This window comes from Piliocolobus tephrosceles, chromosome 14, assembly GCF_002776525.5.
Source record: "Piliocolobus tephrosceles isolate RC106 chromosome 14, ASM277652v3, whole genome shotgun sequence".
Taxonomy (NCBI): Eukaryota; Metazoa; Chordata; class Mammalia; order Primates; family Cercopithecidae; genus Piliocolobus; species Piliocolobus tephrosceles.
Genome location: NC_045447.1, coordinates 304,088 through 327,626, shown reverse-complemented (window position 1 = coordinate 327,626; position 23,539 = coordinate 304,088). Strand labels below are relative to the sequence as shown.

The following is a 23,539-nucleotide window of genomic DNA, read 5'->3' as shown; positions in this document are numbered from 1 at the left end:
TTCACCAACCATCTGCTCCCTTTAAGAGACTCACCTAACACATAAGGACTCACATAAACTGAAGGTAAAGGGGTGAAAAAAGACGTTCCATTCAAAAGACAAAGAGGGACATTATATAATGATAAAAGGCCTTGTCCAACAGGAAAATATCACAATCCTAAATATATATGCATTTAACACTGGAGCTCCCACATGTATAAAACAATTGCTAGTAGACCTAAGATATGAGATAGACAGGACAGGCGCGGTGGTTCACGCCTGTAATCCAGTACTCTGGGAGGCCGAGGTGGGTGGATCACCTGAGGTCAGGAGTTTGAGACCAGCCTGGCTAATATGGTGAAACCCTGTCTCTACTAAAAATACAAAAAAATTAGCCGGGCGTGGTAGCAGGCTCCTGTAATCTCAGCTATTCAGGAGGCTGAGGCAGGAGAATTGCTTGAACCTGGGAGGTGGAGGTTGTAGTGAGCCAAGATAGTGCCATTGCATTCCAGCCTGGGTGACAGAGCGAGACTCTGTCAAAAAGAAAAAGAAAAAGAAATGAAATACACAGCAACACATTAACAGTGGGGGACTTCAGTACTGCACTGACAGCACTAACAGGTCATGAAGGCAGAAAGTCAAGAAAGAAACAGTGAACATAAGCTATACCCTAGAACAAATGGACTTAACAGATATTTACAGAACATGCTAGCCAACAACCACAGAATATATATTCTATTCATCAGCGTGTGGAACTTTCTTTAAGATAGACCATATATGATAGGCCACAAAATGAGCCTCAATAAATTTAAGAAAATTGAAATTATATCAGGCACTTTCTGAGACCACAGTGGAATAAAACTGGATAACTCCAAAAAGAACCCTCAAAACCATGCAAATACATGGACATTAAATAACCTGCTCCTGAATGATCATTGGGTAAAAAATGAAATCAAGAGGGAAATTTAAAAATTCTTTGAACTGAATGACAGTAGTGACACAACCTACCAAAACCTCTGGGATATAACAAAGGCAGCGGTAAGAGGAAGGTTCATAGCCCCAAACAACTATATCGAAAAGCCTGAACGAACGCAAACAGACAATCTAAGGTCAGACCTCAAGGAACTAAAGAAACAAGAACAAACCAAACCCAAACCCAGCAGAAGAAAGGAGATAACCAAGATCAGAGCAGAACTAAATGAAACTTAAACAAACAAACAAAAAAATAAAAGATAAATGAAACAAAAACTTAGTTCTTTGATAAGATAAATAAAATCTATAGCCTGTTAGCAAGTTTAACCAAGAAAAAAAGAGAGAAAATCCAAAGAAGCTCAACTAGAAACAGAATGGGAGATATTACAATTGACATCACAGAAATACAAAAGATTTTTCAAGCCTACTTACAACACCTTTACCCATGTAAACTGGAAAACTTAGAGGAGATGGTTAAATTCCTGAAAAGATACAACTCTCCTAGCTTAAATCGGGGCAGTTAGATACCCTGAACAGACCAATAACAAGCAGTGAGATTGAAATGGTAATAAAAAATTACCAACCAAAAAAGTCCAGGACCAGGTGGATTCACAGGAGAGTTCTATCAGATGTTCAAAGAGAATTGGTACCAGTCCTGTTGACACTATTCCACAAGATAGACAAAGAGGGAATCCTCCCTAAATCATTCTATGAAGCCAGTATCACCCTAATACCAAAACCAGGAAAGGACGTAACCAAAAAAGAAAACTACAAACTGATATCCCTGATGAACATAGACGCAGAAATCCTCAACAAAATACTAGCTAACCGAATACAACAGCATATCAAAAAGATAATCCACCATGATCACATGGGTTTCATACCAGGGATGCAGGGATGGTTTAACGTACAAGTCAATAAATGTGATACACCACATAAACAGAATTAAAGACAAAAATCACATGATCATCTCAATAGATGTGGAAAAAACCTTTGACAAAGTTCAGCATCCTTTATGATTAAAAACCTCAGCAAAATTGGCATAAACACAGGACATACCTCAATGTAATAAAAGTTGTCTATGACAAACCCACAGCCAACGTAATACAGAATGGGGAAAAGCTGAAAGCATTCCCTCTGAGAACTGGAACAAGACAAGGATGCCCACTCTCACCACTCCTCTTCAACATAGTAATGGAAGTCCTAACCAGAGCAATCAGACAAGAGAAACAAAGAAAGGTCATCCAAATTGGGAAAGAGGAAGTCAGACTGTCGCAGTTTGTTTGCTGATGATATGATTGCTTACATAGAAAACCCTAAAGACTCCTCCAGAAAGCTCCTAGAACTGATAAAAGAATTTAGCTAGGTTTCCAGATACAAAATTAATGTACACAAATCAGTAGCTCTTTTATATGCTAACAGTGACCAAGCTGACAATGAAATCAAAAACTCAACCCCTCTTACAATAGCTGCAAAACAAACAAAAAACAGAAAACCAAATAACTTAGCAATACACCTTACCAAGGAGGTGAAAGACCTCTGCAAGGAAAACTACAAAACACTGCTGTTCCATGCTCATGGATGGGTAGAATCAATACTGTGAAAATGACCAGACTGCCAAAAGCAGTCTACAAATTCAATGCAGTTCCCATCAAAATACCACCCTCATTCCTCTCAAATTTGGAGGTATCACATTACCCAACCTCAAACTATAGTATAAGGCCATAGTCACCAAAACAGCATGGTACTGGTATAACAATAGGCACATAGGCCAATGACAGAATAGAGAACCCAGAAATAAATCCAAATACAGCAAACAAAAAGATAAAAGTGGGGAAAGGATACCTATTCAACAAATGGTGTTGGGATAATTGGCAAGCCACATGTAGGAGAAAGAAACTGAAATCTCATCTCTTATAAAAAATCAACTCAAGATGGATCAAGGACTTATCTCAGTCCTGAAACTATAAAAATTCTAGAAGATAACATTGGAAAAACCCTTCCAGACATTGGCTTAGGCAAGGATTTCATGACCAAGAACCGAAAAGCAAATGCAACAACAACAAAAAAGATAAATAGCTGGGACTTAATTAAACCAAAGAGCTTTTGCACACCAAAAGAAACAGTCAGCAGAGTAAACGGACAACCTACAGAGTGGGAGAAAATCTTCACAATCTACACATCTGACAAAGGACTAATATCCAGAATCCACAATGAACTCAAACAAATTAGCAAGAAAAACAAAATCCCATCAAAAAGCAGGCTAAGGACATGAATAGACAGTTCTCAAAAGAAGATACACAAATGCCCAACAAACATGAAAAAATGCTCAACATCACTAATGATTAGGGAAATGCAAATCAAAACTTTTGCAATTGCAAAAATCTACAATGTGATACCACCTTATGCCTGCAAGAATGGCCACAACAAAAAAAATTTAAAAATAATAGATATTGGCATGGATGCGGTGAACAGGGAACAGTTCTACACTGCTGGTGGGAATGTAAACTAGTACAACCAGTATGGGAAACCATGTGGAGATTCCTTAAAGAATTAAAAGTAAAACTACCATTTAATCCAGTAATTTCACTAGTGGGTATCTACCAAGAGGAAAACAAGTCATATGAAACAGATACTTGCACAAGCATGTTTACAGCAGCACAATTTGCAATTGCAAAAATCTGGAACCAACCCAAATGCCCATCAATCAACTAGTGGATAAAGAAACTGTGATATATGTATATGTATTATATTATATTATATATACACATTATATATATATAAAATGGACTACCACTCAGCCATAAAATGGAATGAATTGCATTCACAGTGACCTTGATGAGATTGGGACTATTAATCTAAGTGAAGTAATTCAGGAATGGAAAACCAAACGTCGTATGTTCTCACTTATAAGTGGAAGCTAAGCTGTGAGGATGCAAAGGCACGAGAATGACACAGTGGACTTTGAGAACTCAGGAGGAAAGGGTGGGAAGGGGTGAGAGATAAAAGACTACAAATTGTGTGCAGCATACACTGTTTGGGTGATGGGTGCACGAAAATCTCATAAATCACCACTAAAGAACTTACTCATATAACAAAACACCACCTGTTCCCCCAATAACCTATGGAAATAAATGTTTTTTAAAAAAGTACCTTATCTCCTAGCCTGATTTTGGGTTGCTGTTTAGTTCCCAGTGTGGGGAGCCTTTGAGTTTCAAACTTTTGTAAAGCCTGCTGAAATGGTCCCAGGTTAACTAGGTATTGCACTAAAGTGGCCGTTTCCGGATCAGTATTTAGATCATTAGTTAAAAATGGCCTTCTGTATAACATTTCATATGGGCTCATATTAATTTTTTGCTCTGGGGAAATTATGGACTCTTACGAGAGCTGTGAACAGCAAGTTGACCCAAGATTCTGATGTTTCCTGACATAGCTAACACCCTTTTGGAGTTTGATTAGCTCTTTCCACTTTTCTAGGCCTCCATGCTGAATGTAAATAGTATTTGATTCTGAGAGCCTTAGCAACCCCTTGAACTGAGAGATAAAGAACGAGTCATTATCACTTTGGAGGCTTTGAGATAACCCAAACTGGGGAAATACTTCTTGGAAGAACCTTCACAACTTCATTGGCCTTCTGTGTTTTGGTGTAGGGTAAGCTTCAATCCAGTCAGTAAAGGTATCTGTAACCTTCATGGACCTTGGGGGACTGAACAAAGGATGACAAACGCCGGAATAAAGATACAGACAAAGAGTATATTTGGAAGGTGTCAGGGAGCTCCTTGCTTCTAGTGAACAAGGGCCCTGAGCTTTACACAGCCCACTGTATTTAATAGGCAAAAGAGATAGTGAGAAGAGGAGGGTGTGGTTGTCAGCAGGCAGTTTGATTCACAGCAGGCTTGCAAGACTGCATTCTTTGAACAATAGGCTCTAGATGTCCCAGTAGATAACCTCAGTAAGCACAGCACCAGGGAGTTACTGCCCTCAGCAAACCTCCTGGTGGCAGGCACAGTCGTGAGTTTGCCCACATCCTGCTTTCATGGCAAACAGTTTGCCGTTTGCTCATATTGCCTCCAGTGGAATACTGAGTTGGTCATGTCTTTCGGGCCTTCAACTCCCTACAGGTATCTATTAATACTAACAAATCTTGTATCCTCTACAGGCTGGCATTGTCCTTATGGCCCTTTGGGTTTTCTTTGAGTGCTCTTTGGGCATTCAGGGCATTGCTAGTGATGGCTGTCATAATTTTCGCTTGCCATTTTTCTTTACTCTGTTCCCCTTTTACTTCCTTCATGATTGTTATACATCATGAAAGCAGTATTAAGAAGCTGATTTTGATTAGTTTGTGGGCCCATCTGTAGCTTTTGGAGCTTACATCTAATGTCTGGGACAAATTGGATTAGTATATATATATATATATTTTTGAGATGGAGTCTGGCTCTGTCGCCCAGGCTGGAGTGCAGTGGCCGAATCTCAGCTTGCTGCAAGCTCCGCCTCCCGGGTTCATGCCATTCTCCTGCCTCAGCCTCCCGAGTAGCTGGAACTACAGGTGCCTGCCACTTCGCCCGGCTAGTTTTTTGTGTTTTTTTTTTTTAGTAGAGATGGGGTTTCACCATGTTAGCCAGGATGGTCTCGATCTCCTGACCTCGTGATCCGCCCGTCTCGGCCTCCTAAAGTGCTAGGATTACAGGCTTGAGCCACCGCGCCCGGCCAGATTAGTATATTTTTTTAAAGGCTTCCTCCAGCCTGCCATGAAACACGGCTGGATTTTCCTCCTTGCCCAGTATAACCTCCTTTACCTTATCATAATTTACTTCCTTATTCTTTCTCTTCCTCCAAGGAGAGCCTCAAGAAACTTAGCCTGGTGGTTCATCCCTTTGGATGTCCCAGTTAGGATCAGTAATGGAGACTGTGTCTGGGCCTAAGTGATTACCCTGAGGGTTTCAAGGAAATAAGTCATCTGCTTCCTGGTGGGTGGCCTCAAAGATTTGTTTCTTTCCCAAGGGGCTGCAATATATTGCTCGAATGAATTGAACATCTCCCTTGAGAGCTCAAAGGCTAAGGTCAAAGTTTGGGACCCATCTCCAAATTCCTAGGGTTCTCAGAATAGCTTCCTAGCTTTTCCTTATGTTGTTTTATATCAGTTATAGAAAAGGGGGACTGCACTAGGACTGGCCCCTCAGCTCCTGCTACTTCCCTCAGGGGTAGCAGGTCTGCAGGGGGAGTTGAATAGATTGTTCCTCTCCAAATGTGAGGAGGACTTAGCTGGAACCCCGAATTTTGCTCTTGGGTTTGAGCCCCAGGAGCACTTGGCAAGGAGTTATACAGGGGTGGTTGCACTTCCCTCTGAGAGACAGTTGGCCTTTGTAAGAGGGGGTCATCTACAATATCTAGTTCTGCCTTAAAACCTTCCTTTTCAGGGCAGGTTCTAGGACTTTTGCAGATTGTTGGGTTTTGGTATGTGAAGACCTGTACGTATGGGATTTCTGACAATTTACCCTGCCTCTTGCAAAACAGGTCTAATTGCAGGATGGTGTTGTAATTAAGACTTCCAATGACCACCAATTATTCCTGGCTGTCCAGCTGATATTGGGGCTATACAGTATTATAGTAGAAAATCAGACGTTTTCTCCTTAGATTGTCAGAGTTCAATTGATTCCAGTGGTTGAGGATGCAGCCAAGCAGGGAATCAGATGGAATGAATGGAGAGTTGCCCATAGCGATCTGGAAGAGAGAAGAGGACTTTGAAAACTGGAGGGCCTACTAGGTGACCCAGATTTTACCTGGGGTGGCCATGTGGAAAAACTCTGGGTCTTGTCTGGGGTTCCCAAGGGCATCCCTACCTCTGGGCATCCTTTTAGTTTGTCAGATATTTCTGACCTTAGATGGGTGCCAGCACCACTTTGGAATGGTTCCCTCCACAATCATTGGCCCACTATGAGTTTCCTCTTGTCCCTGACTGAAGGCCTTGACTTCTAGCATCCTTTTAATTTGATAAAGCCACACTTTTTCTTTTAACTTCAGCCAATATATTCATACACAGAATCTCTTTTACAATTAATTTTCATAAGCCTACAACTTGTTCAAACCTTTGGATTTTTCCTATGTCACTTAAAACAATCCTTTAACCCTCTAAACTTAGGCAATATAAATTATACAACATTTCTTGCATAATTTCACTTTCACAAATCTTTTTCACGACTTACCAGACCATCTACAACATGCTTGGACTTTGTGACTTGTCCTATACACCCCTCTTTTATTTCTTTACTTTTATTATTATTATCATATTCCAGGCTGGGGTGCAGTGAGGCGATCTCGGCTCACCACAACCTCCGTCTTCCGGGTTCAAGCGATTCTCCTGCCTCAGCCTCCCAAGTAACTGGGACAACAGGTGTGCATCACCATGCCTGGCTAATTTTTTTTTGTTTTTTTTTTGAGACGGACTCTTGCTTTGTCACCTAGGCTGGAGTGCAGTGGCGCGATCTCGGCTTACTGCAAGCTCCGCCTCCCGGGTTCATGCCATTCTCCTGCCTCAGTCTCCGAATACCTGGGACTACAGGTGCCTGCCACCATGCCCGGCTAATTTTTTGTATTTTTTAGTAGAGAATGGGGTTTCACCATGTTAGCCAGGATGGTCTCGATCTCCTGACCTCGTGATCCGCCTGCCTCAGCCTCCCAAAGTCCTGGGATTACAGGTGTGAGCCACCGTGCCCGGCCCATATCCCTCTTTTAAAACAACAGTCATTTTACTTTAGGACAAGAATTTACCATACAAGATCCCTTTTTATATAATATAAAATCTCTTTTATTTATAACCTTCTTTGCATAGCTAGGGTGCTAGGTGGGTTTCTTTTGCCCTTAGCCAGTTGAATAGATCAAGTAAGATAAGGGAGGTCAAAATGCCTAAGAGACATTATCTTTTGTCTTTACTAGCTAACTCTACAGGAGAATTTAGCATAGGAAAAGAGGGTTTAAGTTCCCTGAAACATGTGTGAATTCCCCCTTGACAAGCTGCCACTGCTAATTGTGTCACACATAGGGATCAGGGATTATAACCAGGAAAGACAGAAGAGCCCTACCCCCTTCCAGGCAGGGCAGCTATCCCTATCATTCCTTGGCCTTCAGGTGGAGAGTGGCCCCAGCCAGTTGCCCTCAGTTACTGGGGAGCTACAAGGAAATGACTGCTGAAAGACTGAGAAAAAAAAAGGAAAAGGACTCAGGTCCCTCATGTGAACCAGGCAGTGGTGGTCAGGTGCTTCCACATGGATACCTTTCAGTCTCTCCGTAGAGTGGCCCCAGCCAGAGACCTGCAGTTGCCTCCATGCTTAGGTGCTCTCTGGCAAGGGTCCTGAGTTGGAAAGAGAGATAGAAAATGCTTCCCCTGTATGGAGCAGAGAGGAAAAGGGAAAATGAGAAGAAAAATAAATCCCAAACTTTGGGCTTGCCTCCTGGATGGCTTGCCAAAATATGTTACCAGGGGAGGGTCTTGACTGTGAGTCATCCAGGTTCTTGGCATTTTGTACAGAGAATTGGACAAAATGAACAAAACAACAAAAGAAGCAACAAAAGCACAGACTTGTTGAAAGTACGCTCCACAGAGTGGGACTGGGTTCAAGCAAGTGGCTCAAGAGTGTTAGTTACTGAATTTTCTGGGGTTTACATACCCTCTAGAGGTTTCCCATTGGTTACTTGGTTATACTCTATGTAAATGAAGACTGGGCCTGCTACCAGTCTGATTGGTTGCAGGAGGTGACCAATCAAAGGCTGAAGTAGAAGTTATAAAGTTAAACCCTATACTAATGAAGACTTGGCCCATGACCAGCCTGATGGGTTGTGGGAGGTGACTGATCATAGGTACTTTCCATTTTTTCATCTTACACAGTGGAAGTGGGGCAGGCTGCAAAGGGAGTAGCCTCTGTTCTTTTGTTACTTGGGTGTGGAGTGGGGTTTTCCTTTTGATTCATTTCTAGGAAGTCAGCACAAACCAGCCTTAGGTTCCCGGCCTCCAGACCCTATTCTTCTGCCTCAATAGTACTATAATCTTTGCTTCATCTGCCAAACATAATTTAGAAAACTCAAAAGGAGAAAGAAATCCAGTTACCTATATTTTTACACTTTCCATTTTTCTTCCTTCCTTCCTAATAGTGATTGAATTTTTACTTATTTCCTTTCTGTTTAGATAACTTTCATTTTTCATTTTTTTCTTAGGAGAGTTCTGCTGGTGACAAATTCTCCATTTCCCTAGTTTTTCATTTGAGAATATCTTGATTTCCCAAAAGATATTTTTGGTGGGTATAGGTGTGTGGGTTGACAGTTCTTTTCTTTCAGCACCTGAAAAATATTATGCCACTTTCTTCTGGCCTCCATGGCTTCTGATGAGAAACCATTTGAATTGTTTTCCCCGTATAGGTAAGGTATCATTTTTTTCTGCTGCGTTCAAGACTTTTTCTTTCTCTTTAGTTTTCAGAAGTTTGGCTATAATGTGTTTGTCTGGGGTTTGCTGAGCTTCTTAAATCTGTATGTTTGTGTCTCTTGCTAAAGTTGAGAAGTTTTCAGCATTTGTTTTTTGTTTTTGAGATGGAGTTTCGCTCCGTCATCCAGGCTGGAGTGCAGTGGCGCAATCTCGGCTCACTGCAAACTCTGCCTTCTAGGCACAAGCGATTTTCCTGCCTCAGGCTGTGGAGTAGCTGGGATTCCATGCGTGCACCACCGTGCCTGGCTAACGTTTGTATTTTTAGTAGAGACAGGGTTTCACCATGTTGACCAGGCCAGTCTTGCACTCTTGACCTCAGGTGACCTGCCTGTCTCCGCCTCCTGAAGTGCTGGGATTACAGGTGTGAGCCACCGCACTGGCTGTATTTCTTTAAATACTGTTAGCTTTGTCCTTTTTCACCTAGCTTTGGTGCTCTGATGACATGAATGTTAGGTCATTTGTTACAGTCCCATGGGTTTTTGAGGTTCACTTTTCTCTCTTTATCAGAATGGATCATTCTTTTCTTCTTTGTTCTCTTACTGTTCACTGATTCCTTCCACATCCCCTCCATTCTCTGGTTATGCATTTTCATTGAGATTTTTGATTTTTTTTTTAAGCTCTAAATTTTCCCTTTGGTCTGTAATCCAAAAAGTATCGGAGACAAGTCTCAATCAATTCAGAATTTTATTTTGCCAAGGTTGAGGACATGCCCAGAATAAAAAAAAAAAACACCTTTGGAGAAATGTGTTTGGTGTGTGTGGTTTGCATGTGTGTGTGTGTGTGCTGTATGTGGTGTGTGTGGTGTGTGTAGTATGTGTGGTGTTTGTGGTGTGTGCCTGTATCTGGTGCATGTGGTATGTGTGGTGTGTGTGTGTGTGTGTGTGTGCATGGTATGTGTGATGTGTGCACTTGTGTCCAGTGTGTGTATGTGGTGTATTTGTGTCTAGTGTGTGTGGTGTGTGTGTCTGATGTGTGTGGTGTACATGTGTTTGTGGTGCGTCTGTGGTGTGTCTGTGTCTGGTCTGTGTGGCATGCATGTGTGTGGTGTGTGGTGTTCAGTGTGTGTGTGTTTTGTGTGTGTGGTGTATACGTGTGTGGTGTGTGTGGTGTGTGTGTGGGTGTGTAGTATGTGTGTAGTGTGTGTGGTATGTCTGGTGTGTGCATGTGTGTGGTGGCTATGTGTGTACTTGTGTGTCCAGTGTGTATGTGGTGTATCTGATGTGTGTGGTGTGTTTTTGTCTGGCATGTGTGGTGTGTGTGTGGTGTGTGGGGGTGTGTGGAGGTGTGGTTTGGGTGCATTTGTGTGTCTGGTGTGTGCATTTGCATGTCCTTTGTGTGTGGTGTGTGGTGTGTGTAGTGTGTGTGTGTTTGGTGTTTGTGGTGTGTGCACTTGTGTGTCCAGTGTGTGTGTATGGCGTATGTGTGTCTGGTATGTGTGGTGTGTGTGTAGTGTATGTATGCATGTGTGTGGTGTGTGTGTGGTGTGTGGTGTGTGTGTGGTGTGTGCACTTGCATGTCCTGTGTGTATGATGTATGTGTGTCTGGTGTGTGTGGTGTACATATGGTGTGTATGTAGTGTGTCTAGTGTGTGTGTGTGGTGGTGGTGTGTGTGGTGTGCATGTGTGTGGTGTGTGGTGCATGTGTGTGTCTCGTGTGTGCACTTGCATGTCCTGTGTGTGTGATGTATGTATGCTGTGCAGCATGTAGTGTGTGTAGTGTGTGTGTGGTGTTGGTGTGTGTGGTGTTGGTGTGTGTGGTGGTGTGTGTGGTGTGTGCGCTTGTGTGTCCAGTGTGTGTGTATGGTGTATGTGTGTCTGGTATGTGTGGTGTGTGTGTGTGGTGTCTGTATGCATGTGTGTGGGGTGTGTGTGGTGTGTGGTGCCTGAGTCTGGTGTGTGTGCTTGTGTGTCCTGTGTGTGGTGTATGTGTGTCTGGTGTGTGTAGTGTACATATGTTGTGTGTGTAGTGTGTGTATTGTGTGTTTGGTGTTGGTGTGTGTGGTGTTGGTGTGTGTGGTGTGTGTGCTTGTGTGTCCATTGTGTGTGTATGGTGTATGTGTGTCTGGTATGTGTGGTGTTCATGTGTGTGTGGTGTATACATGTGTGTGTCATGTGTGGTGCATGTGTGTCTGGTATGTGTGGTGTGTGGTGTATGCATGTGTGTGTCATGTGTGGTGCATGTGTGTGGTGTGTGTGTGTGTGGAGAGGGAGAGGGAGAGGGAGATTTATCATGATTAACTGACTCATGTGATCACAGAGGCTGGCAGGTCCACATCTGTGGTTCTGCCTGGCGGGCTTGGGTGCTGTCCGCATGTGGGAGAGCTGATGGTGCAGTTCCCGATGGCGAGGTGAGATCCAGAGGCATCTGCTGGAGACTTCCCTTACCCAGGGGAGGCCCACCCACATCACAGAGAGCAGTGGTCTTTACTCTGTGGATTAAAGTGTTAATCTTATCTCAGAGCACCTTTGTAGAAGTATCTGCAAGATACTGTCAGGTGTACTTGACCAGGTGTCTGAGTGCCCCGTGGCCCAGCTAAGTTGACACGAAATTAACCATCACAGCATCTAAGAAATTTGTGCTCTGCCTGGTTCTTAGTACGACAAGTGAGTTGCAGTTGAAAACTGGCCATTTTTGGCCTTGTGGCTGGGACCTTGGATCTCAGTTAAGCATTCTGCGTTGGCTGTCAGGGAAGGAGGAGGGCTGCTGTCTTGTTGCAGGTGATTGCAGAAGTCCAGGTTGCCCGCTTGGCCTCTGTTGACTCTGGTGGAGCATTCTCCTTCCTCCTGGGCAGGGGTGGCAGGTCTGGCTCCCCAGCATGCCTCAAGGGAACTTCCCTGGCTGGGAGGGTTAGAGGTGCCTTGTTCTTGTTCTCCACGTGGTTTCTGCACACTGTATGTGGGTGGGTGACTTCATGACTGCTGGATGGTGGTAAAAGTCCTGACTCCACAAGGCCCTTCTGATAGCTCCCTAGCAGCAGGGGGTGCCCCTACTGCCTGTGTAAATGGAAGTCGAGGTGTCCCGGGTGGTCTTTATTAGTACCACGGAGGTGGGCTGGGGCTGGGGGGCCGTGATAACCACTGCTGAGGAGGAAAGTTCCACCTCCTACTTGGCTTTTTCTGACAGCACCCTGTGGAGGGCGAGGGGATTTGGATGCCTCATTGCAGTCTAGGTGCTCTTCTGGGTCTTTGCTGGAAGGGAGGGGTGGAGACGGAGCCCATGTTTTCTGCAGTGTGGGCTAGGCTGCCTTGGTTAGGGAGAGCTGGCTTTTGCTGGTGCTTTTTTTTTGTTGTCTGTGCCCCTTGGGCATTTCCAAGTTTTAAGCTTCATCAGTTCCAAATGTGGGATATAGGAGGCAAGAAGAAAATCCCAGAAACGCACCTTATATCCTGGGGTCTTAGCTAGTCTGCCCTATTTTCTCCACTTTTCAGAGTCATTCTGTGTTTGCTTTATGAATAATTTTCAGTATGTTAATTCCACTTAGTGGGAACAATATGGCAGAGTATGTTGGCTCCATCTTCCCAGAAGTGGAAGTCCTGTTTTTTAAGATGAGAGGAATTAGGGCCAGTTGGCTACTGATGGGACCACTTCACTGGGGAGGGAAATTGTGGGAGCCGAGTACTTGAGCAGATGAAAGGGGCTGAGGCTACAGCAATGACACCTCCTTTTTCTCAAGAAGGAAGGGTAGGCTTGCGGGAAGTTGGTGGCTTCGGTGGCCACCCAATCCACAGGTCTGAGTTGCATGTGAGTCTGGACAGAGGTGTGGTCTGGGACCATGAACTGCAGTTGGAGCTGGGGTTCTGAAAGTCACTTCTAGGTTCAGATCCAGGAATCTCAGGGGCCAACCTGGAATCAGTGTCCGAGGGTCGGGAACCACGAGCTTCAGTCCATGCAGGGGTGGAGGCTGCAAATCCACCAGGCTGGCAGATACTGGAGGGCAGGAATGCCAACAGCAGCACCTGGAGATCAGTGCCCGCTGCAGGGCAGCGCCCGACTGTCCTCCTGCCTCTGTCTTGGTGGAGCCCCATCCCATGTCTTGTGAACTGCCTCTGAGGAGAGGTGTCCAGGAACAGGACTAGGGGCTGCCTCCCTTGGCACCCACTACCCTCCTGGCTTCTCTCCAGCACCAGACTCACAGAAGAAAGAGCCCGTGTTTTCTGCGGTGTGTGCTAGGCTGCCTTGGTTAGGGAGAGCTGGCCTGGCTTTTGCTGGTGCTTTCTCTACACCCCTTAGCCACATCCCCTGGGAATACATAAAAACAAAACAACTATGGGATTAAATTGGGTTCAAAGGAGCGCACCCTTTTGTGGGCTGTGCTATAAAAAGCAAAAGATCTGGGAAAGAAGGTCCCTTTTTGCTTTCCGCTATTCAGATCACGCCTGAGTGCTGGGCGCTGTCTCAGGCCAGGCGTGTGGTGAGATTGAAAATGTGGATGGGGCCGGGCGCGGTGGCTCAAGCCTGTAATCCCAGCACTTTGGGAGGCCGAGACAGGCGGATCACGAGGTCAGGAGATCGAGACCAACCTGGCTAACACTGTGAAACCCCGTCTCTACTAAAAAATACAAAAAACTAGCCGGGCGAGGTGGCGGGCGCCTGTAGTCCCAGCTACTCGGGAGGCTGAGGCAGGAGAATGGCATAAACCCGGGAGGCAGAGCTTGCAGTGAGCTGAGATCCGGCCACTGCACCACTCCAGCCTGGGCGACAGAGCGAGACTCCGTCTCAAAAAAAAAAAAAAAAAAAAAAAGAAAATGCGGATGGGTCCACTGTTGCCTCTCAGCTGTGGGAGCTGCTGCAGATGGGTCTGATGTGGACTTGGGCCTGTGGGCCCCCTTCAGGAGGACATAGCTTTGGAATTGCCCAGGGATATCTGGGAGCCAGGGAGGTGTATGGTAGAGGTTGCGTGCTCATGCCACCTTGGGGCATCAATACAGCCTTGGCTCACTGGGCCTACTGCTTGGCTTTTGAGTGTTGCCAGGTGGTGGCTGGCAGCATGGAGTGTCCCGGGTCCTCTGGGAGCTGCAGTCTAGAGAGAACTCTGCCAGCAAGGGCACGTCTGCCTGTGGGTGCTGCCTGGATTCCAGCCCCATGCTTGAACTTCCCCCTGACTGGCCTCTCCATGGCCTGGACCCTACCAGGTGTATGCTTCTGAGAAGGAGGCCTGTTGGGGGCCGGGGGTGCTGCTGTGGCCGGGACTGTGTGTTTTGTCTGTCCTTCCTCATCTCCCTCTCCTTGCTTCCAGACAAACGATGCAGCCGGCAACACCTGGAACTGGCTCTACTTCATCCCTCTCATCATCATCGGCTCCTTCTTCATGCTCAACCTGGTGCTGGGCGTGCTATCGGGGTGAGAGACCATGTGGGGGATGTGCAGGTGCCCTCTGTGTTCTCAGCTGAGGGGTCAACAGGGGCAAACGTGGCACTTGGGGTGGGGGCCTGGCCCGTGGGTGCCCTCTGTGGTGGTTGCTCCTGGTGTTCTATGTTCTGGCAGCCCTTCCTTTGTATCACCATACTGACCTGTCCTTGATGAGCCCATCGGCCCCTTACCTCTATCATACCCTTGGCCTTTCCGTGGTCTCTGCCATGGGGGAGCAGCTGCTGCTACTCATCTGGCCAGACAGGAGGTGTGGTCTGTGATGGGAGGTGTGGCCTGGGTAGATGGGAGGTGTGTTCTATGGGTAGATGGGAGGTGTGGTCTGGAATGGGAGGTGTGATCTGTGATGGGAGGTGTGGTCTGGAATGGGAGGTATGGTCTGGAATGGGAGGTGTGGTCTGGAATGGGAGGTGTGGTCTGGAATGGGAGGTGTGTTCTGTGATGGGAGGTGTGGTCTGGAATGGGAAGTGTGTTCTGTGGTGGGAGGTGTGGTCTGGAATGGGAGGTGTGGTCTGGAATGGGAGGTTGGTCTGGGTGGATGGGAGGTGTGGTCTATGGGTAGATGGGAGGTATGGTCTGGAATGGGCGGTGTGTTCTGTGATGGGAGGTGTGGTCTGGAATGGGAGGTTGGTGTGGGTGGATGGGAGTGTGGTGTGTTCTGTGATGGGAGGTATGGTCTGGAATGGGAGGAGTGGTCTGTCATTGGAGGTGTGGCCTGGAATGGGAGGTGTGTTCTGTGATAGGATGTGTGGTCTGGGATGGGAGGTGTAGTCTGTGATGGGAGCTGTGGCCGGATAGACAGGAGGTATGGTCTATGGGTAGACGGGAAGTGTGGTCTGTGATGGGAGGTGTGGCCTGGGTAGATGGGAGGTGTGGTCTATGGGTAGATAGGAGGTGAGTGTGGTCTGGAATGGGAGGTGTGGTCTGTAACCGGAGGTTGGTCTGTGATGGGAAGTGTAGTCTTGGTAGATGGAGGCGTGGTCTGGGACAGGGTTTCCGAGCAGCCTCTGTGGCCACAGAGAGCCCCTCTGTTACTGTGGTGAGGAATGACTGGGGGCACCGTGATCTCTGCACAGTCACCTCTGGGCTTGCTACCCTGGCCCTGACCGCTGGCGTGCACCTCCTCTCAGGTCACCTCTTTGTGTCAAGCTACTCCAGGGGAGGGTGAGAGAGAGGGCTCAGGGCTAGGGGTCCATCCTGGAGAAGGTGGAGAAAGAGTCCTCTGGGAGTGGGATGTGGTAGGTGGGCATGGCCAGGTGGGCCTGTGGGCACACAGCACCTTCCTGTCCCACCCCGGGCCTGAGCACTGAAGAGGTGCCATGTATGGGGCCTGACTGGGATTGGTATTTGGGGCTCCTGCCCTACCACAGAGTGAGGAGTTGTGCTAGGAAGGAGGTGGAGGGCATCAGGCCTGCCTAGCTCCGTGCTCCCACCTTGGCCTCAGCTCCCCTGTGAGGCTGGAGGAGCACATCTCCCCTCTGTCCTCCCTATGATCCCTGCTCAGGCCCAGGGCTCCGAGCTGGGCTGGGGACAGAGCCTGGTGAACCTGGGAGTTGCTGCCATGCTCATCAGGACGGGAGCAGCCACAGAGTGGGGCGGCTGGAGCCGAGGCCTCTGGGCTCTGGAGGGAGATCGTGCCCTTGGTTTTGGCCCTGTCCTGTAAGGGGTGTGATTGTCACTAGCAGGCCTCTCCAAGAGCCTCCATGGGAACCAGCAAGCTCGGGGGATGGCAATAGAACTCCTAGCCTGGTGGGGTAGCCGGCGGAGGCTTGGGGCTTGGAGGAGGCACCAGGGGAGGGACATCTCAGCTGAGACCCAACTGGGGGACTAGAAATGAGCCAGGCTCAGGAAGGAGGAGGATCTTCCAGGCAGAGAGCAGCTCGAGTGGAGGCACAGTGGACAGAGGGTTGTGACCTGTGTGTAGCAGAGGTACTTGGAGCTGGAGTCAGAGGGTGTTGTGGGGAGAGGGCACAGGGGCTGGCAGGGAGCTGGCAGCAGCCAGGCTTGTGAGGTGCCTGGGCTGTGCTCGGGATGCTGCCTGGTGCCGAGGGCGCTGAGAACGCTGCCTGGTGGGAAGCCTGGCAGGAGCATAGGTGGGTTCAAGGGGAGGCAGGAGGGCAGCCTGCTCAGGGCTTCCTGCTGCGTCCCTCTAGGGAATGTGCAGAACAGCCTGAGGGGCTGGAGGGGAGGCTCAAGGCAGGGCCTGCATGGTCCTTCCAGCTCCTTCCCCACTATGAGGATCTCAGCCTCTGGGGAGAATGGGATATGTGATGGTCCTCCAGTCAGCCCAGCTGAACCCTCCCTCAGGCCCACAGGCCCAGCAGAGGGCCCCCAAGCCAGGGACCAGTGCCCCCCATGTGGGTCCTGCACCCCGGGGTGGCAGTGGTGAGAGGCCACCTTCCCAGCCTTGCTCTGTGGGAAAAGCCACAGCTCTGCCATGTCTGGACGAGAGCTGCAGAGGGGGCCAGCTTGGGGCCAATTCGGCCTCTCTCTCTCCATTTCCAGAGCTCCCATCCTCACCGCATCCCAGAAAAGCAGAACAGGTGGCCTCTGTCCTGCCCCTTCTCACCCAGCGAGGACAGAAGCTCAGGGAGGGCCGGCCCTGCTGCCGGCCACTGTGTGAGAAGCAGCTGCTCTGGGGAGGGGGCAGACTGCGGCGGGGAGCTGCTGTTGGTAGCTCTCAGATCAGTTCAAGCAGTGATGTTCTTGCCCTTCGCCTGTCCCCCAGGCCCTCTCATTCTCAGGGCATGGGATTGGCCTGGGTGGGGAGACCACAGAGGACCCTGCCTTCCTGTAGATTTGGGACTTGGGATGCCCAGATGGGAGGGTGCACCTGGGCAGGCCCGGTCACCTTGCACTGCCTGGGCTGTAGCAGCTCAGTGCCTAGCAGACACTGGCCCTGCACCCGGGGTCAGTGGTGGTCACAGCCAGGGACTGTTGCGCCGGGGCTGTGTATGCTGGGACTCATGCCTGCCACACCCACTTCACCAAGCCCAGAAGCTTTGTGTGTGTGTGTGTGTGTGTGTGTGTGTGTGTGTGTGTGTGTGTGAGAGAGAGAGAGAGAGAGAATGGCTTACTTCCGGCACTGTGAGCCTTAAAGCTTGACCGGGAGTCTGGGGCTACGGTGGGGGTGCTGAGCTGGAAGGGCACATGTTCTCTGCTGGTCACCACCATGGCTGTAAAGGCTCAGGCGGGGCTGGGGTAAGATGTCGGGGGCCAATGACAGAAGGTCTCCTCTCCTGCTCACTGTGAGCCTCAGAGGCTCGGTTGAGGAGGCTATGTGGACTCTGCGGTATTTTCCTTCCGCCTCTTGCCTGCCCCGACCCAGTCCCTTCTTCCCTGTCCCTGTCTGGTCCAGTCTGTCCCTCCTCCTTCCCACAGAGGCTTTGCATCTGAACCGACAGAGGAAGCAAAGTGAACGTTCTCCTCTGGAGAATTCTTGCCAGGACCTCTCTGGAGGACAGCAGATAACAGAGCCTGGTGCAGCGGGGAGGGAGGAAGCGCATGCGTGGGTTGCTATAGGCAGGGGCTGTGTGAAATTGTCCCTGCTCTCTAGAACTGCCCCTCTGGGGACCAAGGCACTGTCCCTAAGTGCCACAGGAGTCTGAGGACGGAGGGCTACCTGGGCGGCTCATGGAGGCTCTCTGGGTGCACAGGGAGCTGCATGGTGCTCTGGAGTGCTCAGGTTAGAAGAGGCCGGGGTGGCAGGGGCCTGCCTGAAGCGGCAGCCTGCAGCCTGCGTGTCCTGTCTCAGGCTTTCCCTGGTCCTTTTTGTCTCTGGGGCTGCACACCTGTGGGGCTTGCACTCACCTGATCTTGCTTTTCTGGCCCCTGCATGGTAGGGAGTTTGCCAAGGAGCGAGAGAGGGTGGAGAACCGCCGTGCCTTCCTGAAGCTGCGCCGGCAGCAGCAGATCGAGCGAGAGCTCAACGGGTACCTGGAGTGGATCTTCAAGGCGGGTGAGGGCCCATGGGAGCCACTGCGCTCCTGGCCGGCCACTGTTAGTTCTCTGTCCCCAGTTCTGCTCTGCTAGCCAGCTCGGGTGCCCTGGCTGTCGGGTAGAGCCTGAAGGGGCTTTGTAGTGAGCAGAGTGAGAAGGGATTTCTCTCTAGCTCACCCGGGGGCCTGGCACCAGGCAGCCATATGGCTCTGAGGACAGTGGCCTTTTAAATGGAGGACTCTGCCATGGCCCAGCCTAAAGCTGGTCTCTCCCCATTAGTCTCAGCCAAGTCCCTTCTGTGCCCCGACTCTGGGCTTTGTCGAGCCTGGACTCCCTCCCCTCGCCCCAGGCCAGCGCTCTTCCCTCCACATGGGGCACCCACTCCCACTTCCTAAGGTTTCCCAAGTGGCTCCTGAGAGATGAACTCGCTTGTGGCACAGCTGTTCTCAGGGAGATGACGTGTGGGTAGGGACGGGCAGACACCAGGCGACTGAGTCCTCTTCACAGGACACTGTCTGTCCCAGTAGAAAAAGCTCAGCTGTGGGCCCTGCTGGCATCTGGAAGCGTAAGAGCTGATAAGGCAGCCAGGTGCAGTGGCTCACGCCTGTAATCCCAGCACTTTGGGAGGCCGAGGCGGGTGGATCACCTGAGGTCAGAAGTTCGAGACCATCCTGGCCAACATGGTGAAACCCCGTCTCTACAAAAAATACAAAAGTTAGCCGGGTGCTGTGGCGGGCACCTGTAATCCCAGGTACTCGGGAAGCTGAGGCAGGAGAATTGCTTGAACCTGGAAGGTGGAGGTTGCAGTGAGCTGAGATTGTGCCATTGCACTCTAGCCTGGGCAACACAGCGAGACTCTGTCTCAAAAAAAAAAGGCTGGGCGCGGTGGCTCACGCCTGTGATCGCAGCACTTTGGGAGGCTGAGACGGGCGGATCACAAGGTCAGGAGATCGAGACCATCCCGGCTAACACGGTGAAACCCTGTCTCTACTAAAAATACAAAAATTAGCCGGTTGCGGTGGCGGGCGCCTGTAGTCCCAGCTACACAGGAGGCTAAGGCAGGAGAATGGCGTGAACCCGGGAAGCGGAGCTTGCAGTGAGTGGAGATCATGCCACTGCACTCCAGCCTGGGCCACACAGCCAGACTCCATCTCAAAAAACAAACAAACAAAAAACAACAAAAAACTGCTGAGAAGGCAGAGCCTTCCAGACAGAGATGTGCCTCTGTCCTGGGACATTCCTGGGGTCAGGAGGGCTCTGACCTGAGGCTGTGTTCCCCTTGTAGAGGAAGTCATGCTGGCTGAGGAGGACAGGAATGCAGAGGAGAAGTCCCCTTTGGACGGTAGGTGGCACTCACTGGCACGCCGGTGTGGCGGAGGGCTCTGGTGGCTGTGTGCTCTCCGTGGGTGGTGACATCTGCCCGCCTGCATGTTTCACGCGAGGTGCTCTCTGCAGTGCCAGGCACCTACATAGCCATCACATGAACACAGACGAGGGCCATGATGTCTGACCCCGGGCACCTGACACAGGCCCACATCGCAGTTTTAAACTGAGCTGTGTCTATCCCCAGGTCTTGGGGTGCTGCTGCTCCCAGAGACCATGGGAAGGCTCATGGCACAACCTGGGGCCACGAGAGGGAGCCTGGGCCCTGTTGCTGTGGTTGCTGGCACTGGTTAGCAGCATAGCTGCAGCAGCAGGAAGGCTGCCCTCTCTGTACACTCACTGCTCGGGTCAGGGCCAAACAGCATGGATGCATCTGTGGCAGTCTCAGCCAGCCCCTTGCCCGTGGCTCTGAGCAGGTCTGTGCTGTCCCCGTTGTAGTCCTGGCCTTGCCCCAGATGGACGTTTCCTGGTCTCCCTGGTGGCCAGGCCTCCCCACTGGCCTCATTTTGGAAGGAAGGGAAAGTGGGGACCCCTCACCCTCAAAATTCCTTGTCTCTTCAACTCTGGGGACTGAGAGAGACCCAAGGGAGGCCAGAATCATCCAGTCTGAGCCTCAGCCCCAGTTCAGGACAGGAGCTCAGGAGAGGTCGCTGGTCTCAGCGGGAGAGTGATCCTATGCCCCGCTGAGGCAGGTGGCCTGAGGGCTGCAGCTCAGGCAGTCTCTCCCATCCTTTGTTTAAAGCAGTGCTGAAGAGAGCGGCCACGAAGAAGAGCAGAAATGACCTGATCCACGCAGAAGAGGGGGAGGACCGGTTTGCAGATCTCTGTGCTGTTGGTGAGTCTCAGGGCATCCCTCCGGCTCTGCCAGGCTTGAGCTGGACATGGAGTGCGTGCTCCACATCCCCTGCTGCCCAGCCACTGTTGGAGACCCCTTCTTGCCCGAACGTCTGCAGGCTCCTTTCAGACAGTTTGCTGCTCCTGGCTTTGTGACCCCCATGTGGACATAGGACCCTTAGCCATATCCCAAGGCTGGAGGACTCTGCAGGGCCACCTCTCTTCAGCCCCTGTCTGTTTTCCACTTTCTGGACCTGCTCCCTCTGAGACCCTTGTGTTATCCCCTACCTCTCAAACAGTACAAGGACCATTCTGGTTAATTTATCCAACAGAGCTGTGTCGGTTCCTTTCCTCTCTGGTACCAGACGCTGGTTCCAGAAGTGCCTGGACATTGCTTCATTTTGAGACACCAAGTCTCTCTGCAGGAGATCCAACCTGGACTTCCTTGCTGTACAGCAGTCTGTGAGTGGACCAGATTTAGAAGATGTCTCCCATTATATTGTTACATGTATGAGACAGAACTCTTGAATAAAACAGGAAACACACACACTCACGTGTACACACACATACACTTGAACTGGACCTTTTCTGTCCTCACTCAGCACTAGGAAACTCCTGTTAACAACTTTGAACGTACTCTTCCCTATTTCTCCATGCTCATCTCAGATAATACACACAAACACTCATACATCCACACACGAGTATGCACGTAGAGTTTTGGAGTCTTCTACTGTTACAAAAATGATTTCATATAAACTTGTCTCATCAATCCCTGTCCTAAACCGCTCCTAATCAGTTTGTCTGATTCTAGCTCCCTCTTGTTGGGGGCTACATAGCGTTGCTGATGTGGAGTCACGAGTTGTTCAGTTGCTCGTCTTCTGATTGTCTGCTGATGGCCATTCATTTCTAGTGCTTTTATCTCACTATGAAAAATACTGTCCCAAGTCCTTGAGAATGGCTGTCCTTCCTCACTAGTGCTTTTCTCTGTGGGGCAGATTCCCAGGAGCAGGTGCTGAGGGTGAGGGTGTCGTACTGTTCAGAGTTCTGTGCGACCCCACATTCCATCCACAGTACAGACCTAACTTCGCCCTCACGCAGTGCTATGTGATGGCTCCTTTTGATTTTTCCCAGTTTGAGGCCAATTTGATGAGCGCAGAGTAATATTTCTTAGGCACTACAATTTTCCTTTCTCCTACTGTCCGTGATGCTGGCCCTCTTTCTAAATGTTTCTTCCCCATCTGGACTTGGCCTTTGGTTACTCTTCTTATATGCTATACAGTTTTCTATTGGGTTTGTTTGTAAATTATTTTGTATTTATTTTGACAATAACGAGATACCAATGTATATCATAGATCTGAATGTTTTAGCATCTTATAATTTTATTTTATTTTATTAATTCTTTTTTTTGACACAAAAATTTCACTTTTGTTGCCCGGGTTGGAGTTCAATGGCACGATCTCAGCTCACTGCAACCTCCATCTCCCAGGTTCTAGCGATTCTCCTGCCTCAGCCTCCCAAGTAGCTGGGATTACAGGCATGCACCAGCCGCCTAGCTAATTTTTTGTATTTTTAGGAGAGACAGGGTTTCACCATGTTGGCCCAGCTGTTCTCTAACTCCTGACCTCAGGTGATCTACCCACTTCGGCCTCCCAAAGTGCTGAGATTACAGGTGTGAGCCACCGTGCCTGTTCCATCTTATAATTTTGAACCATTTATTATATGATTGTGGTAGCTAAATAGTTTCCTTCTGTTGCTATTTTATCTAGAGTTTTTATTCTGATTTTGTAAAATGAAGAGTTAAAATGTCTTTGGTTTGGAATCATTTAAAAAACACTGGAACTCTGTTTTTTACAGATGAGATAAAACTGTGAATCTATATAATCCAAAAAAGAAAAAAAAAAAAAAAAAAAGGATTTGGACCAGTGTTGTGGCTTAGGCTTTGTTAGGAAATTGCCCCTTTCTCAGGGTGTTCGTATCCCTTTCTGTGGCGCTTCGCACTGGCTCTCTGGTGATATTCTTAACCTCGCCTGTGTCCAGTGCTGAGTGCTTGTGCCTCACTCAGCAGATGTCTATCCAGTGATCGCCTCATGCCAGCAACCGAGGCATGGGGGCCGCCACACTGGAGAAACCCATATTAAAGGCCCTTCATCATTGGAGTTGCCCTGCAGCGGGGGCATCAGACAACAAATAAGCTAGTAAGGAAAATACGCCGCATGCCAGAGCCCTGTGCGGAGGAGAAAGAGGTCAGGAAGACAGGAGTGGAAGCGTGTTTGTGGGGGTTGGGGGGGCGGTGCCAGAAATTCAAGGCCATAGAAGGCCTGAGGAAAAGGACTGCCTCTGAGTAAAAGAGTTGCAGGAAGTGAGGAGGTCGGCCTGACGGAAGCCAGGAGAGGTCAGCCTGAGGAACTCTCAGGCCAACCCGGAAGCGGGTCGGGATGGTTGGGGGTGGGGGGGGAGGGAAGGTTGGCCTGAGTGTGGGTGAGGGGGAGGGGAGGTCGGCCTGAGGTACATGGGTCGTGCGGGGGTAGAGGGGTGGGGTAGGGAAGCGGGAAGGGGAGGGGAGGTCGGCCTGAGGGACAGCCGGAGAGAGGG

At 49.2% G+C, this 23,539-nt stretch overlaps 1 protein-coding gene across 3 annotated transcripts in view; it reads left to right on the top strand.

Annotated features, from left to right (window-relative positions):
* CACNA1B (calcium voltage-gated channel subunit alpha1 B) overlaps positions 1–23,539 on the top strand; it is a 255,490-nt gene that overhangs the window by 55,269 nt on the left and 176,682 nt on the right. For all 3 annotated transcript variants that reach the window (XM_023227714.2, XM_031934108.1, XM_023227715.1), the window contains exons 7-10: positions 14,661–14,764; positions 18,634–18,749; positions 20,016–20,072; positions 20,859–20,948. In XM_023227714.2, coding sequence (XP_023083482.1) covers positions 14,661–14,764; positions 18,634–18,749; positions 20,016–20,072; positions 20,859–20,948 — 367 coding nt within the window. The remainder of the gene's footprint in view (positions 1–14,660; positions 14,765–18,633; positions 18,750–20,015; positions 20,073–20,858; positions 20,949–23,539) is intronic.